At 59.5% G+C, this 17,500-nt stretch overlaps 1 protein-coding gene across 1 annotated transcript in view; it reads right to left on the reverse strand.

Moving 5' to 3' along the window:
• The window catches only part of LOC148133998 (tumor necrosis factor receptor superfamily member 1A-like), a gene marked incomplete at its 3' end in the record, with an annotated part of 35,331 nt that overhangs the window by 139 nt on the left and 17,692 nt on the right, over positions 1–17,500 (reverse strand). Inside the window, exons 2-3 of the mRNA XM_087985708.1 lie at positions 981–1,155; positions 1–14 (exon numbers count right to left, since the gene is read on the reverse strand). The exon at positions 1–14 is cut by the window's left edge and continues 139 nt beyond it. Of these exons, the coding sequence (XP_087841834.1) occupies positions 1–14; positions 981–1,155 (189 nt within the window). The remainder of the gene's footprint in view (positions 15–980; positions 1,156–17,500) is intronic.

Here is a 17,500-nt window from a genome sequence, read left to right on the forward strand (position 1 = left end):
CATCTTGTACGATCCTGAGGGGGGGGGGAGGGAGGTAGAGGGAGCTTTACTCTGTATCTAACCCCTGTCCCTGGCAGTGGGGGGACGGTGTAGAGGGAGCTTTACTCTGTATCTAACCCCCTGTCCCTGGGAGTGGGGGGACGGTGTAGAGGGAGCTTTCCCCTGTATCTAACCCAACTCTGCCCCTTGTGGATGGTGTAGAGGGAGCTTTCCCCATATTTAAACCCCCTCTGTCCCTAGGGACCGGTGTAGAGCGAGCTTTCCCCTGTATCTAACCCCCCCACGTCCCTAGGGACCGGTGTAGAGGGAGCTTTCCCCTGTATCTAACCCCCCCACGTCCCTAGGGACCGGTGTAGAGTGAGCTTTCCCCTGTATCTAACCCCCCCACGTCCCTAGGGACCGGTGTAGAGGGAGCTTTTCCCTGTATCTAACCCCCCTGAGTCCCTAGGGACCGGTGTAGAGGGAGCTTTCCCCTGTATCTAACCCCCCCACGTCCCTAGGGACCGGTGTAGAGGGAGCTTTCCCCTGTATCCAACCCCCCCCACGTCCCTAGGGACCGGTGTAGAGGGAGCTTTCCCCTGTATCTAACCCCCCCACGTCCCTAGGGACCGGTGTAGAGTAAGCTTTACGCCGTATCCAACCCCCCTGAGTCCCTTGTGGATGGTGTTGAGGGAGCTTTCCCCTGTATCTAACCCCCCTGAGTCCCTAGGGGCCGGTGTAGAGGGAGCTTTCCCCTGTACCTAACCCCCCACGTCCCTAGGGACCGGTGTAGAGGGAGCTTTCCCCTGTATCTAACCCCCCCATGTCCCTAGGGACCGGTGTAGAGGAAGCTTTCCCCTGTATCTAACCCTCCCACGTCCCTAGGAACCGGTGTAGAGGGAGCTTTACGCCGTATCGAACCCCGTGCCCCCCCCCCCCCCACCCCACCCCACAGCCCCGTGAATGACTGGCCTCAGCGCCGGTTCTAGGTGACTCCTTACCTGCGGGACACTCGTTGCAGCAGTAGGCCTTCCCCGGGGGCCGGTACTCCGACTTGGGGCAGACCACCTCCCTCCGGAGCCGCTCAGCCGGCCGGGCCGAGCCACCCGGCCGCGGAAGGCTCACCCCGCGGTGCCCGGGGTCCAGCTGCCCCGCGCCGGGGCTCCCAGCGGCGACCTGGGGGTGGGGGGGGGGGCGGAATTCGGGAAGAAGACACGTTACTCCTGACGGGTCGGTATTGGGGCCCTGTATCTGAGGGGACGGTATCGGGGCCCTGTATCTGACCGGACGGTATCGGGGCCCTGTATCTGACGGGACGGTATCGGGGCCCTGTATCTGAGGGGACGGTATCGGGGCCCTGTATCTGACGGGTCGGTATTGGGGCCCTGTATCTGAGGGGACGGTATCGGGGCCCTGTATCTGAGGGGACGGTATCGCGGCCCTGTATCTGAGGGGACAGTATCGGGGCCCTGTATCTGAGGGGACGGTATCGCGGCCCTGTATCTGACCGGACGGTATCGGGGCCCTGTATCTGAGGGGTCGGTATCGGGGCCCTGTATCTGAGGGGACGGTATCGGGGCCCTGTATCTGAGGGGACGGTATCGGGGCCCTGTATCTGAGGGGACGGTATCGGGGCCCTGTATCTGACCGGACGGTATCGGGGCCTTGTATCTGAGGGGACGGTATCGGGGCCCTGTATCTGAGGGGACGGTATCGGGGCCCTGTATCTGACCGGACCGTATCGGGGCCCTGTATCTGAGGGGACGGTATCGGGGCCCTGTATCTGAGGGGACAGTATCGGGGCCCTGTATCTGAGGGGACGGTATCGGGGCCCTGTATCTGAGGGGACGGTATCGGGGCCCTGTATCTGAGGGGACGGTATCGCGGCCCTGTATCTGAGGGGACGGTATCGGGGCCCTGTATCTGACGGGACGGTATCGGGGCCCTGTATCTGAGGGGACGGTATCGGGGCCCTGTATCTGACCGGACGGTATCGGGGCCCTGTATCTGACCGGACGGTATCGGGGCCCTGTATCTGAGGGGTCGGTATCGGGGCCCTGTATCTGACCGGACGGTATCGGGGCCCTGTATCTGAGGGGTCGGTATCGGGGCCCTGTATCTGACCGGACGGTATCGGGGCCCTGTATCTGAGGGGACGGTATCGGGGCCCTGTATCTGAGGGGACGGTATCGGGGCCCTGTATCTGAGGGGACGGTACTGGGGCCCTGTATCTGAGGGGACGGTATCGGGGCCCTGTATCTGACCGCACGGTATCGGGGCCCTGTATCTGAGGGGTCGGTATCGGGGCCCTGTATCTGAGGGGACGGTATCGGGGCCCTGTATCTGAGGGGACGGTATCGGGGCCCTGTATCTGAGGGGACGGTATTGGGGCCCTGTATCTGAGGGGACGGTATCGGGGCCCTGTATCTGAGGGGACGGTATCGGGGCCCTGTATCTGAGGGGACGGTATCGGGGCCCTGTATCTGAGGGGACGGTATCGGGGCCCTGTATCTGAGGGGTCGGTATCGGGGCCCTGTATCTGACCGGACGGTATCGGGGCCCTGTATCTGAGGGGTCGGTATCGGAGCCCTGTATCTGAGGGGACGGTATCGGGGCCCTGTATCTGACCAGACGGTATCGGGGCCCTGTATCTGACCGGACGGTATCGGGGCCGTGTATCTGAGGGGACGGTATCGGGGCCCTGTATCTGAGGGGACGGTATCGGGGCCCTGTATCTGAGGGGACGGTATCGGGGCCCTGTATCTGACCGGACGGTATCGGGGCCCTGTATCTGACCGGACGGTATCGGGGCCCTGTATCTGAGGGGACGGTATCGGGGCCCTGTATCTGACCGGACGGTATCGGGGCCTTGTATCTGAGGGGACGGTAACGGGGCCCTGTATCTGAGGGGACGGTATCGGGGCCCTGTATCTGACTGGTCGGTATCGGGGCCCTGTATCTGAGGGGACGGTATCGGGGCCCTGTATCTGACGGGACGGTATCGGGGCCCTGTATCTGACCGGACGGTATCGGGGCCCTGTATCTGAGGGGTCGGTATCGGGGCCCTGTATCTGAGGGGTCGGTATCGGGGCCCTGTATCTGACGGGACGGTATCGGGGCCCTGTATCTGAGGGGTCGGTATCGGGGCCCTGTATCTGAGGGGACGGTATCGGGGCCCTGTATCTGACCGGACGGTATCGGGGCCCTGTATCTGAGGGGACGGTATCGGGGCCCTGTATCTGAGGGGACGGTATCGGGGCCCTGTATCTGACAGGACGGTATCGGGGCCCTGTATCTGACCGGACGGTATCGGGGCCCTGTATCTGAGGGGATGGAATCGGAGCCCTGTATCTGACCGGACGGTATCGGGGCCCTGTATCTGACGGGTCGGTATCGGGGCCCTGTATCTGAGGGGACGGTATCGGGGCCCTGTATCTGAGGGGACGGTATCGGGGCCCTGTATCTGACGGGACGGTATCGCGGCCCTGTATCTGAGGGGACGGTATTGGGGCCCTGTATCTGAGGGGACGGTATCGGGGCCCTGTATCTGAGGGGACGGTATCGGGGCCTGTATCTGAGGGGTCGGTATCAGGGCCCTGTATCTGACCGGACGGTATCGGGGCCCTGTATCTGAGGGGTCGGTATCGGGGCCCTGTATCTGACCGGACGGTATCGGGGCCCTGTATCTGAGGGGACGGTATCGGGGCCCTGTATCTGACCGGACCGTATCGGGGCCCTGTATCTGAGGGGACGGTATCGGGGCCCTGTATCTGAGGGGACAGTATCGGGGCCCTGTATCTGAGGGGACGGTATCGGGGCCCTGTATCTGAGGGGACGGTATCGGGGCCCTGTATCTGAGGGGACGGTATCGCGGCCCTGTATCTGAGGGGACGGTATCGGGGCCCTGTATCTGACGGGACGGTATCGGGGCCCTGTATCTGAGGGGACGGTATCGGGGCCCTGTATCTGACCGGACGGTATCGGGGCCCTGTATCTGACCGGACGGTATCGGGGCCCTGTATCTGAGGGGTCGGTATCGGGGCCCTGTATCTGACCGGACGGTATCGGGGCCCTGTATCTGAGGGGTCGGTATCGGGGCCCTGTATCTGACCGGACGGTATCGGGGCCCTGTATCTGAGGGGACGGTATCGGGGCCCTGTATCTGAGGGGACGGTATCGGGGCCCTGTATCTGAGGGGACGGTACTGGGGCCCTGTATCTGAGGGGACGGTATCGGGGCCCTGTATCTGACCGCACGGTATCGGGGCCCTGTATCTGAGGGGTCGGTATCGGGGCCCTGTATCTGAGGGGACGGTATCGGGGCCCTGTATCTGAGGGGACGGTATCGGGGCCCTGTATCTGAGGGGACGGTATTGGGGCCCTGTATCTGAGGGGACGGTATCGGGGCCCTGTATCTGAGGGGACGGTATCGGGGCCCTGTATCTGAGGGAACGGTATCGGGGCCCTGTATCTGAGGGGACGGTATCGGGGCCCTGTATCTGAGGGGTCGGTATCGGGGCCCTGTATCTGACCGGACGGTATCGGGGCCCTGTATCTGAGGGGTCGGTATCGGAGCCCTGTATCTGAGGGGACGGTATCGGGGCCCTGTATCTGACCGGACGGTATCGGGGCCCTGTATCTGACCGGACGGTATCGGGGCCCTGTATCTGACCGGACGGTATCGGGGCCGTGTATCTGAGGGGACGGTATCGGGGCCCTGTATCTGAGGGGACGGTATCGGGGCCCTGTATCTGAGGGGACGGTATCGGGGCCCTGTATCTGACCGGACGGTATCGGGGCCCTGTATCTGACCGGACGGTATCGGGGCCCTGTATCTGAGGGGACGGTATCGGGGCCCTGTATCTGACCGGACGGTATCGGGGCCTTGTATCTGAGGGGACGGTAACGGGGCCCTGTATCTGAGGGGACGGTATCGGGGCCCTGTATCTGACTGGTCGGTATCGGGGCCCTGTATCTGAGGGGACGGTATCGGGGCCCTGTATCTGACGGGACGGTATCGGGGCCCTGTATCTGACCGGACGGTATCGGGGCCCTGTATCTGAGGGGTCGGTATCGGGGCCCTGTATCTGAGGGGTCGGTATCGGGGCCCTGTATCTGACGGGACGGTATCGGGGCCCTGTATCTGAGGGGTCGGTATCGGGGCCCTGTATCTGAGGGGACGGTATCGGGGCCCTGTATCTGACCGGACGGTATCGGGGCCCTGTATCTGAGGGGACGGTATCGGGGCCCTGTATCTGAGGGGACGGTATCGGGGCCCTGTATCTGAGGGGACGGTATCGGGGCCCTGTATCTGACAGGACGGTATCGGGGCCCTGTATCTGACCGGACGGTATCGGGGCCCTGTATCTGAGGGGATGGAATCGGGGCCCTGTATCTGACCGGACGTTATCGGGGCCCTGTATCTGACGGGTCGGTATCGGGGCCCTGTATCTGACGGGACGGTATCGGGGCCCTGTATCTGAGGGGACGGTATCGGGGCCCTGTATCTGACCGGACGGTATCGGGGCCCTGTATCTGAGGGGACGGTATCGGGGCCCTGTATCTGACCGGACGGTATCGGGGCCCTGTATCTGACGGGACGGTATCGGGGCCCTGTATCTGAGGGGACGGTATCGGGGCCCTGTATCTGAGGGGACGGTATCGGGGCCCTGTATCTGACGGGACGGTATCGCGGCCCTGTATCTGAGGGGACGGTATTGGGGCCCTGTATCTGAGGGGACGGTATCGGGGCCCTGTATCTGAGGGGACGGTATCGGGGCCTGTATCTGAGGGGTCGGTATCAGGGCCCTGTATCTGACCGGACGGTATCGGGGCCCTGTATCTGAGGGGTCGGTATTGGGGCCCTGTATCTGAGGGGACGTAATCGCGGCCCTGTATCTGAGGGGACGATATCGGGGCCCTGTATCTGACCGGACGGTATCGGGGCCCTGTATCTGAGGGGACGGTATCGGGGCCCTGTATCTGACCGGACGGTATCGGGGCCCTGTATCTGAGGGGTCGGTATCGGGGCCCTGTATCTGACCGGACGGTATCGGGGCCCTGTATCTGAGGGGACGGTATCGGGGCCCTGTATCTGACCGGACGGTATCGGGGCCCTGTATCTGAGGGGACGGTATCGGGGCCCTGTATCTGAGGGGACGGTATCGGGGCCCTGTATCTGAGGGGACGGTATCGGGGCCCTGTATCTGACCGGACGGTATCGGGGCCCTGTATCTGAGGGGACGGTATCGGGGCCCTGTATCTGAGGGGACGGTATCGGGGCCCTGTATCTGAGGGGTCGGTATCGGGGCCCTGTATCTGACGGGACGGTATCGGGGCCCTGTATCTGAGGGGTCGGTATCGGGGCCCTGTATCTGACCGGACGGTATCGGGGCCCTGTATCTGAGGGGTCGGTATCGGGGCCCTGTATCAGAGGGGACGGTATCGGGGCCCTGTATCTGAGGGGACGGTATCGGGGCCCTGTATCTGACGGGACGGTATCGGGGCCCTGTATCTGAGGGGTCGGTATCGGGGCCCTGTATCTGACCGGACGGTATCGGGGCCCTGTATCTGAGGGGTCGGTATCGGGGCCCTGTATCTGAGGGGACGGTATCGGGGCCCTGTATCTGACCGGACGGTTTCGGGGCCCTGTATCTGAGGGGTCGGTATCGGGGCCCTGTATCTGACGGGACGGTATCGGGGCCCTGTATCTGAGGGGTCGGTATCGGGGCCCTGTATCTGAGGGGATGGTATCGGGGCCCTGTATCTGACCGGACGGTATCGGGGCCCTGTATCTGAGGGGACGGTATCGGGGCCCTGTATCTGACCGGTCGGTATCGGGGCCCTGTATCTGACGGGACGGTATCGCGGCCCTGTATCTGACGGGATGGTATCGGGGCCCTGTATCTGACCGACGGTATCGGGGCCCTGTATCTGAGGGGACGGTATCGGGGCCCTGTATCTGATCGGACGGTATCGGGGCCCTGTATCTGACGGGACAGTTTTGGGGCCCTGTATCTGACGGGACGGTATCGGGGCCCTGTATCTGACGGGACAGTTTTGTGGCTCTGTATCTAAGGGACAGTTTTAGGGCCCTGTATCTGAAGGGACGGTTTTGGTGCCCTGTATCTGACGGGACAGTTTTGGGGCCCTGTATCTGAAGGGACAGTTTTAGGGCCCTGTATCTGACGGGACGGTTTTAGGGCCCTATATCTGAAGGGACAGTTATAGGGCCCTGTATCTGACGGGACAGTTTTGGGGCCCTGTATCTAAGGGACAGTTTTAGGGCCCTGTATCTGAAGGGACGGTTTTGGGGTCCTGTATCTGACGGGACAGTTCTGGGGCCCTGTATCTAAGGGACAGTTTTAGGGCCCTATATCTGAAGGGACAGTTTTGGGGCCCTGTATCTGACGGGACAGTTTTGGGGCCCTGTATCTAAGGGACAGTTTTAGGGCCCTGTATCTGAAGGGACGGTTTTGGGGCCCTGTATCTGACGGGACGGTTTTGGGGCCCTGTATCTGACGGGACAGTTTTGGGGCCCTGTATCTAAGGGACAGTTTTAGGGCCCTGTATCTGAAGGGACGGTTTTGGGGCCCTGTATCTGAAGGGACAGTTTTGGGGCCCTGTATCTGACGGGACAGTTTTGGGGCCATGTATCTAAGGGACAGTTTTAGGGCCCTGTGTCTGAAGGGACGGTTTTGGGGCCCTGTATCTGACGGGACGGTTTTGGGGCCCTGTATCTGACGGGACAGTTTTGGGGCCCTGTATCTAAGGGACAGTTTTAGGGCCCTGTATCTGAAGGGACGGTTTTGGGGCCCTGTATCTGAAGGGACAGTTTTGGGGCCCTGTATCTGACGGGACAGTTTTGGGGCCATGTATCTAAGGGACAGTTTTAGGGCCCTGTATCTGAGGGGACGGTATCGGGGCCCTGTATCTGAGGGGACGGTATCGGGGCCCTGTATCTGACCGGACGGTATCGGGGCCCTGTATCTGAGGGGACGGTATCTGGGCCCTGTATCTGAGGGGACGGTATCGGGGCCCTGTATCTGAGGGGACGGTATCGGGGCCCTGTATCTGAGGGGACGGTATCGGGGCCCTGTATCTGAGGGGACGGTATCGGGGCCCTGTATCTGACCGGACGGTATCGGGGCCCTGTATCTGACCGGACGGTATCGCGGCCTTGTATCTGAGGGGACGGTATCGGGGCCCTGTATCTGACCGGACGGTATCGGGGCCCTGTATCTGAGGGGACGGTATCGGGGCCCTGTATCTGAGGGGACGGTATCGGGGCCCTGTATCTGACCGGACGGTATCGGGGCCCTGTATCTGACGGGACGGTATCGGGGCCCTGTATCTGAGGGGACGGTATCGGGGCCCTGTATCTGAGGGGACGGTATCGGGGCCCTGTATCTGACGTGTTGGTATCGGGGCCCTGTATCTGAGGGGTCGGTATCGGGGCCCTGTATCTGAGGGGACGGTATCGGGGCCCTGTATCTGACCGGACGGTATCAGGGCCCTGTATCTGAGGGGACGGTATCGAGGCCCTGTATCTGACGGGACGGTATCGGGGCCCTGTATCTGAGGGGACGGTATTGGGGCCCTGTATCTGACGGGTTGGTATCGGGGCCCTGTATCTGACGGGTTGGTATCGGGGCCCTGTATCTGACGGGACGGTATCGGGGCCCTGTATCTGAGGGGACGGTATCGGGGCCCTGTATCTGACCGGACGGTATCGGGGCCCTGTATCTGACGGGACGGTATCGGGGCCCTGTATCTGAGGGGACGGTACTGGGGCCCTGTATCTGAGGGGACGGTATCGGGGCCCTGTATCTGACGGGTTGGTATCGGGGCCCTGTATCTGAGGGGACGGTATCGCGGCCCTGTATCTGAGGGGACGGTATCGGGGCCCTGTATCTGAGGGGACGGTATCGCGGCCCTGTATCTGACCGGACGGTATCGGGGCCCTGTATCTGACCGGACGGTATCGGGGCCCTGTATCTGAGGGGTCGGTATCGGGGCCCTGTATCTGAGGGGACGGTATCGGGGCCCTGTATCTGACGGGTTGGTATCGGGGCCCTGTATCTGAGGGGACGGTATCGCGGCCCTGTATCTGAGGGGACGGGATCGGGGCCCTGTATCTGAGGGGACGGTATCGGGGCCCTGTATCTGACGGGACGGTATCGGGGCCCTGTATCTGAGGGGACGGTATCGGAGCCCTGTGTCTGAGGGTACGGTATCGGGGCCCTTTATCTGACGGGACGGTACTGGGGCCCTGTATCTGAGGGGACGGTATCGGGGCCCTGTATCTGACCGGATGGTATCGGGGCCCTGTATCTGAGGGGTCGGTATCGGGGCCCTGTATCTGAGGGGATGGTATCGGCGCCTGTATCTGACCGGACGGTATCGGGGCCCTGTATCTGAGGGGTCGGTATCGGGGCCCTGTATCTGAGGGGTCGGTATCGGGGCCCTGTATCTGACCGGACGGTATCGGGGCCCTGTATCTGACGGGACGGTATCGGGGCCCTGTATCTGAGGGGACGGTATCGGGGCCCTGTATCTGAGGGGACGGTACTGGGGCCCTGTATCTGAGGGGACGGTATCGGGGCCCTGTATCTGACCGGACGGTATCGGGGCCCTGTATCTGAGGGGACGGTATCGGGGCCCTGTATCTGAGGGGATGGTATCGGGGCCCTGTATCTGAGGGGACGGTATCGGGGCCCTGTATCTGACCGGACGGTATCGGGGCCCTGTATCTGAGGGGTCGGTATCGGGGCCCTGTATCTGACCGGACGGTATCGGGGCCCTGTATCTGAGGGGACGGTATCGGGGCCCTGTATCTGAGGGGACGGTACTGGGGCCCTGTATCTGAGGGGACGGTATCGGGGCCCTGTATCTGACCGGACGGTATCGCGGCCCTGTATCTGAGGGGACGGTATCGGGGCCCTGTATCTGAGGGGACGGTATCGGGGCCCTGTATCTGAGGGGACGGTATTGGGGCCCTGTATCTGAGGGGACGGTATCGGGGCCCTGTATCTGACCGGACGTTACTGGGGCCCTGTATCTGAGGGGACGGTATCGGGGCCCTGTATCTGACCGGACGGTATCGGGGCCCTGTATCTGAGGGGACGGTATCGGCGCCCTGTATCTGAGGGGACGGTATCGGGGCCCTGTATCTGAGGGGACGGTATCGGGGCCCTGTATCTGAGGGGACGGTATCGGGGCCCTGTATCTGACCGGACGGTATCGGGGCCCTGTATCTGACCGGACGGTATCGCGGCCTTGTATCTGACCGGACGGTATCGGGGCCCTGTATCTGAGGGGACGGTATCGGGGCCCTGTATCTGAGGGGACGGTATCGGGGCCCTGTATCTGACCGGACGGTATCGGGGCCCTGTATCTGACCGGACGGTATCAGGGCCCTGTATCTGACGGGACGGTATCGGGGCCCTGTATCTGAGGGGACGGTATCGGGGCCCTGTATCTGACCGGACGGTATCGGGGCCCTGTATCTGACGTGTTGGTATCGGGGCCCTGTATCTGAGGGGTCGGTATCGGGGCCCTGTATCTGAGGGGACGGTATCGGGGCCCTGTATCTGAGGGGACGGTATCGCGGCCCTGTATCTGAGGGGACGGTATCGGGGCCCTGTATCTGAGGGGACGGTATCGGGGCCCTGTACCTGACGGGTTGGTATCGGGGCCCTGTATCTGACGGGTTGGTATCGGGGCCCTGTATCTGACGGGACGGTATCGGGGCCCTGTATCTGACCGGACGGTATCGGGCCCTGTATCTGAGGGGACGGTATCGCGGCCCTGTATCTGACCGGACGGTATCGGGGCCCTGTATCTGAGGGGTCGGTATCGGGGCCCTGTATCTGAGGGGACGGTATCGGGGCCCTGTATCTTACGGGTTGGTATCGGGGCCCTGTATCTGAGGGGACGGTATCGCGGCCCTGTATCTGAGGGGACGGTATCGGGGCCCTGTATCTGAGGGGACGGTATCGGGGCCCTGTATCTGACGGGACGGTATCGGGGCCCTGTATCTGAGGGGTCGGTATCGGGGCCCTGTATCTGAGGGGACGGTATCGGGGCCCTGTATCTGAGGGGACGGTATCGTGGCCCTGTATCTGAGGGGTCGGTATCGGGGCCCTGTATCTGACGGGACGGTATCGGGGCCCTGTATCTGAGGGGACGGTATCAGGGCCCTGTATCTGAGGGGACGGTATCGGGGCCCTGTATCAGAGGGGACGGTATCGGGGCCCTGTATCTGAGGGGACGGTATCGGGGCCCTGTATCTGACGGGACGGTATCGGGGCCCTGTATCTGATGGCACGGTATCGGGGCCCTGTATCTGACGGGTTGGTATCGGGGCCCTGTATCTGACCGGACGGTATCGGGGCCCTGTATCTGACCGGACGGTATCGGGGCCCTTTATCTGAGGGGTCGGTATCGGAGCCCTGTATCTGACGGGACAGTTTTAGGGCCCTGTATCTGACGGGACGGTTTTAGGGCCCTGTATCTGACGGGACAGTTTTAGGGCCCTGTATCTGAAGGGACAGTTTTGGGGCCCTGTATCTGAAGGGACAGTTTTGGGGCCCTGTATCTGACGGGACAGTTTTAGGGCCCTGTATCTGACGGGACAGTTTTAGGGCCCTGTATCTGACGGGACAGTTTTGGGGCCCTGTATCTGAAGGAACAGTTTTGGGGCCTGTATCTGAAGGGACAGTTTTGGGGCCCTGTATCTGACGGGATGGTTTTGGGGCCCTGTATCTGACGGGACGGTTTTGGGGCCCTGTATCTGACCGGACAGTTTTGGGGCCCTGTATCTGGATGGACAGATTTGGGGCCCTGTATCTGACGGGACAGTTTTGGGGCCCTGTATCTGACGGGACAGTTTTAGGGCCCTGTATCTGACGAGACGGTTTTGGGGCCCTGTATCTGACGGGACGGTTTTGGGGCCCTGTATCTGACGGGACAGTTTTGGGGCCCTGTATCTGACGGGACAGTTTTGGGGCCCTGTATGTGTATCCTTGTCTATTTCCCCCCCTATCCACCCCCCGAGCCATCGCGATTTTACACACCTCAATAAGGGTCACCCCCCTCTCCCTCTGACACACTGCGGAAAACAGCCCCCTAACCTCTGCCCGTCGCTGCTCGTAAACCTTTTTCCTGACCTTTCCTTCCGATAGAAGGGGGTTCGGAATCGCGCGCATTGTTCCGAAAGCGCCCTCACCAAACCAGCCACTACCCGACCGCCCAGCTCCCTGTACCCCTGACCCAGTAAGGAAACCACACCCGGCGCCTGCAAGTTTTATCCTTACGACCGGGGACTGCACTTTCGAAGGGGCGATCAAAACGCACTCTGAGGGTCTCGTAACTCATGGACGACTCTGAGGAGAGAAGGAGCCCTGTACACTGACTGGTGTCTCTCAGTCCCCTCTCTCTCAGGGAGATATCTGTACACTGACTGGTGTCTCTCAGTCCCCTCTCTCTCAGGGAGATATCTGTACACTGACTGGTGTCTCTCAGTCCCCCCTCTCTCTCAGGGAGATATCTGTACACTGACTGGTGTCTCTCAGTCCCCCCTCTCTCTCAGGGAGATATCTGTACACTGACTGGTGTCTCTCAGTCCCCCCTCTCTCTCAGGGAGATATCTGTACACTGACTGGTGTCTCTCAGTCCTCTCTCTCTCTCAGGGAGATATCTGTACACTGACTGGTGTCTCTCAGTCCCCTCTCTCTCTCAGGGAGATATCTGTACACTGACTGGTGTCTCTCAGTCCCCTCTCTCTCTCAGGGAGATATCTGTACACTGACTGGTGTCTCTCAGTCCCCTCTCTCTCTCTCAGGGAGATATCTGTACACTGACTGGTGTCTCTCAGTCCTCTCTCTCTCTCAGGGAGATATCTGTACACTGACTGGTGTCTCTCAGTCCCCTCTCTCTCAGGGAGATATCTGTACACTGACTGGTGTCTCTCAGTCCCCTCTCTCTCAGGGAGATATCTGTACACTGACTGGTGTCTCTCAGTCCCCTCTCTCTCAGGGAGATATCTGTACACTGACTGGTGTCTCTCAGTCCCCTCTCTCTCTCAGGGAGATATCTGTACACTGACTGGTGTCTCTCAGTCCCCACTCTCTCTCTCAGGGAGATATCTGTACACTGACTGGTGTCTCTCAGTCCCCTCTCTCTCTCAGGGAGATATCTGTACACTGACTGGTGTCTCTCAGTCCCCTCTCTCTCTCTCTCAGGGAGATATCTGTACACTGACTGGTGTCTCTCAGTCCCCTCTCTCTCTCTCTCAGGGAGATATCTGTACACTGACTGGTGTCTCTCAGTCCCCCCTCTCTCTCAGGGAGATATCTGTACACTGACTGGTGTCTCTCAGTCCCCCCTCTCCCTCTCAGGGAGATATCTGTACACTGACTGGTGTCTCTCAGTCCCCTCTCTCTCTCAGGGAGATATCTGTACACTGACTGGTGTCTCTCAGTCCCCTCTCTCTCTCTCAGGGAGATATCTGTACACTGACTGGTGTCTCTCAGTCCCCTCTCTCTCTCAGGGAGATATCTGTACACTGACTGGTGTCTCTCAGTCCCCTCTCTCTCTCTCTCAGGGAGATATCTGTACACTGACTGGTGTCTCTCAGTCCCCTCTCTCTCTCTCTCAGGGAGATATCTGTACACTGACTGGTGTCTCTCAGTCCCCCCTCTCTCTCAGGGAGATATCTGTACACTGACTGGTGTCTCTCAGTCCCCCCTCTCCCTCTCAGGGAGATATCTGTACACTGACTGGTGTCTCTCAGTCCCCTCTCTCTCTCTCAGGGAGATATCTGTACACTGACTGGTGTCTCTCAGTCCCCTCTCTCTCAGGGAGATATCTGTACACTGACTGGTGTCTCTCAGTCCCCTCTCGCTCTCAGGGAGATATCTGTACACTGACTGGTGTCTCTCAGTCCCACCTCTCTCTCAGGGAGATATCTGTACACTGACTGGTGTCTCTCAGTCCCCTCTCTCTCAGGGAGATATCTGTGCACTGACTCGTGTCTCTCAGTCCCCTCTCTCTCTCTCTCAGGGAGATATCTGTACACTGACTGGTGTCTCTCAGTCCCCCCTCTCTCTCCCAGGGAGATATCTGTACACTGACTGGTGTCTCTCAGTCCCCCCTCTCTCTCTCTCAGGGAGATATCTGTACACTGACTGGTGTCTCTCAGTCCCCCCTCTCTCTCTCTCAGGGAGATATCTGTACACTGACTGGTGTCTCTCAGTCCCCCCTCTCTCTCTCAGGGAGATATCTGTACACTGACTGGTGTCTCTCAGTCCCCTCTCTCTCTCAGGGAGATATCTGTACACTGACTGGTGTCTCTCAGACCCCTCTCTCTCACAGGGAGATATCTGTACACTGACTGGTGTCTCTCAGTCCCCTCTCTCTCACAGGGAGATATCTGTACACTGACTGGTGTCTCTCAGTCCCCTCTCTCTCTCTCAGGGAGATATCTGTACACTGACTGGTGTCTCTCAGTCCCCCTCTCTCTCTCTCAGGGAGATATCTGTACACTGACTGGTGTCTCTCAGTCCCCTCTCTCAGGGAGATATCTGTACACTGACTGGTGTCTCTCAGTCCCCTCTCTCTCTCTCAGGGAGATATCTGTACACTGACTGGTGTCTCTCAGTCCCCCCTCTCTCTCTCAGGGAGATATCTGTACACTGACTGGTGTCTCTCAGTCCCCTCTCTCTCTCAGGGAGATATCTGTACACTGACTGGTGTCTCTCAGTCCCCTCTCTCTCAGGGAGATATCTGTACACTGACTGGTGTCTCTCAGTCCCCTCTCTCTCAGGGAGATATCTGTACACTGACTGGTGTCTCTCAGTCCCCTCTCTCTCTCAGGGAGATATCTGTACACTGACTGGTGTCTCTCAGTCCCCTCTCTCTCTCTCTCAGGGAGATATCTGTACACTGACTGGTGTCTCTCAGTCCCCTCTCTCTCTCTCTCAGGGAGATATCTGTACACTGACTGGTGTCTCTCAGTCCCCCCTCTCTCTCAGGGAGATATCTGTACACTGACTGGTGTCTCTCAGTCCCCCCTCTCCCTCTCAGGGAGATATCTGTACACTGACTGGTGTCTCTCAGTCCCCTCTCTCTCTCTCAGGGAGATATCTGTACACTGACTGGTGTCTCTCAGTCCCCTCTCTCTCAGGGAGATATCTGTACACTGACTGGTGTCTCTCAGTCCCCTCTCGCTCTCAGGGAGATATCTGTACACTGACTGGTGTCTCTCAGTCCCACCTCTCTCTCAGGGAGATATCTGTACACTGACTGGTGTCTCTCAGTCCCCTCTCTCTCAGGGAGATATCTGTGCACTGACTCGTGTCTCTCAGTCCCCTCTCTCTCTCTCTCAGGGAGATATCTGTACACTGACTGGTGTCTCTCAGTCCCCCCTCTCTCTCCCAGGGAGATATCTGTACACTGACTGGTGTCTCTCAGTCCCCCCTCTCTCTCTCTCAGGGAGATATCTGTACACTGACTGGTGTCTCTCAGTCCCCCCTCTCTCTCTCTCAGGGAGATATCTGTACACTGACTGGTGTCTCTCAGTCCCCCCTCTCTCTCTCAGGGAGATATCTGTACACTGACTGGTGTCTCTCAGTCCCCTCTCTCTCTCAGGGAGATATCTGTACACTGACTGGTGTCTCTCAGACCCCTCTCTCTCACAGGGAGATATCTGTACACTGACTGGTGTCTCTCAGTCCCCTCTCTCTCACAGGGAGATATCTGTACACTGACTGGTGTCTCTCAGTCCCCTCTCTCTCTCTCAGGGAGATATCTGTACACTGACTGGTGTCTCTCAGTCCCCCTCTCTCTCTCTCAGGGAGATATCTGTACACTGACTGGTGTCTCTCAGTCCCCTCTCTCAGGGAGATATCTGTACACTGACTGGTGTCTCTCAGTCCCCTCTCTCTCTCTCAGGGAGATATCTGTACACTGACTGGTGTCTCTCAGTCCCCCCTCTCTCTCTCAGGGAGATATCTGTTCACTGACTGGTGTCTCTCAGTCCCCTCTCTCTCTCTCAGGGAGATATCTGTACACTGACTGGTGTCTCTCAGTCCCCCCTCTCTCTCAGGGAGATATCTGTACACTGACTGGTGTCTCTCAGTACCCCCTCTCTCTCTCAGGGAGATATCTGTACACTGACTGGTGTCTCTCAGTCCCCCCTCTCTCTCTCAGGGAGATATCTGTACACTGACTGGTGTCTCTCAGTCCTCTCTCTCTCAGGGAGATATCTGTACACTGACTGGTGTCTCTCAGTCCCCTCTCTCTCTCTCAGGGAGATATCTGTACACTGACTGGTGTCTCTCAGTCCCCTCTCTCTCTCTCAGGGAGATATCTGTACACTGACTGGTGTCTCTCAGTCCCCTCTCTCAGGGAGATATCTGTACACTGACTGGTGTCTCTCAGTCCCCTCTCTGTCTCTCAGGGAGATATCTGTACACTGACTGGTGTCTCTCAGTCCCCCCTCTCTCTCAGGGAGATATCTGTACACTGACTGGTGTCTCTCAGTCCCCTCTCTGTCTCTCAGGGAGATATCTGTACACTGACTGGTGTCTCTCAGTCCCCCCTCTCTCTCTCAGGGAGATATCTGTACACTGACTGGTGTCTCTCAGTCCCCCCTCTCTCTCTCAGGGAGATATCTGTACACTGACTGGTGTCTCTCAGTCCCCTCTCTCTCTCTCAGGGAGATATCTGTACACTGACTGGTGTCTCTCAGTCCCCTCTCTCTCTCAGGGAGATATCTGTACACTGACTGGTGTCTCTCAGTCCCCCCTCTCTCTCTCTCAGGGAGATATCTGTACACTGACTGGTGTCTCTCAGACCCCCCTCTCTCTCTCTCAGGGAGATATCTGTACACTGACTGGTGTCTCTCAGTCCCCCCTCTCTCTCTCAGGGAGATATCTGTACACTCACTGGTGTCTCTCAGTCCCCTCTCTCTCTCTCAGGGAGATATCTGTACACTGACTGGTGTCTCTCAGTCCCCTCTCTCTCTCTCAGGGAGATATCTGTACACTGACTGGTGTCTCTCAGTCCCCCCTCTCTCTCTCAGGGAGATATCTGTACACTGACTGGTGTCTCTCAGTCCCCTCTCTCTCTCTCAGGGAGATATCTGTACACTGACTGGTGTCTCTCAGTCCCCCCTCTCTCTCTCAGGGAGATATCTGTACACTGACTGGTGTCTCTCAGTCCCCCCTCTCTCTCTCAGGGAGATATCTGTACACTGACTGGTGTCTCTCAGTCCCCTCTCTCTCTCTCAGGGAGATATCTGTACACTGACTGGTGTCTCTCAGTCCCCTCTCTCTCTCTCAGGGAGATATCTGTACACTGACTGGTGTCTCTCAGTCCCCCCTCTCTCTCTCAGGGAGATATCTGTACACTGACTGGTGTCTCTCAGTCCCCCCTCTCTCTCTCAGGGAGATATCTGTACACTGACTGGTGTCTCTCAGTCCCCCCTCTCTCTCTCAGGGAGATATCTGTACACTGAC

Source organism: Chiloscyllium plagiosum, unplaced genomic scaffold (genome assembly GCF_037043375.1).
Source record: "Chiloscyllium plagiosum isolate Xiang-an unplaced genomic scaffold, Cpla_swu_hap1 HiC_scaffold_135, whole genome shotgun sequence".
Taxonomy (NCBI): Eukaryota; Metazoa; Chordata; class Chondrichthyes; order Orectolobiformes; family Hemiscylliidae; genus Chiloscyllium; species Chiloscyllium plagiosum.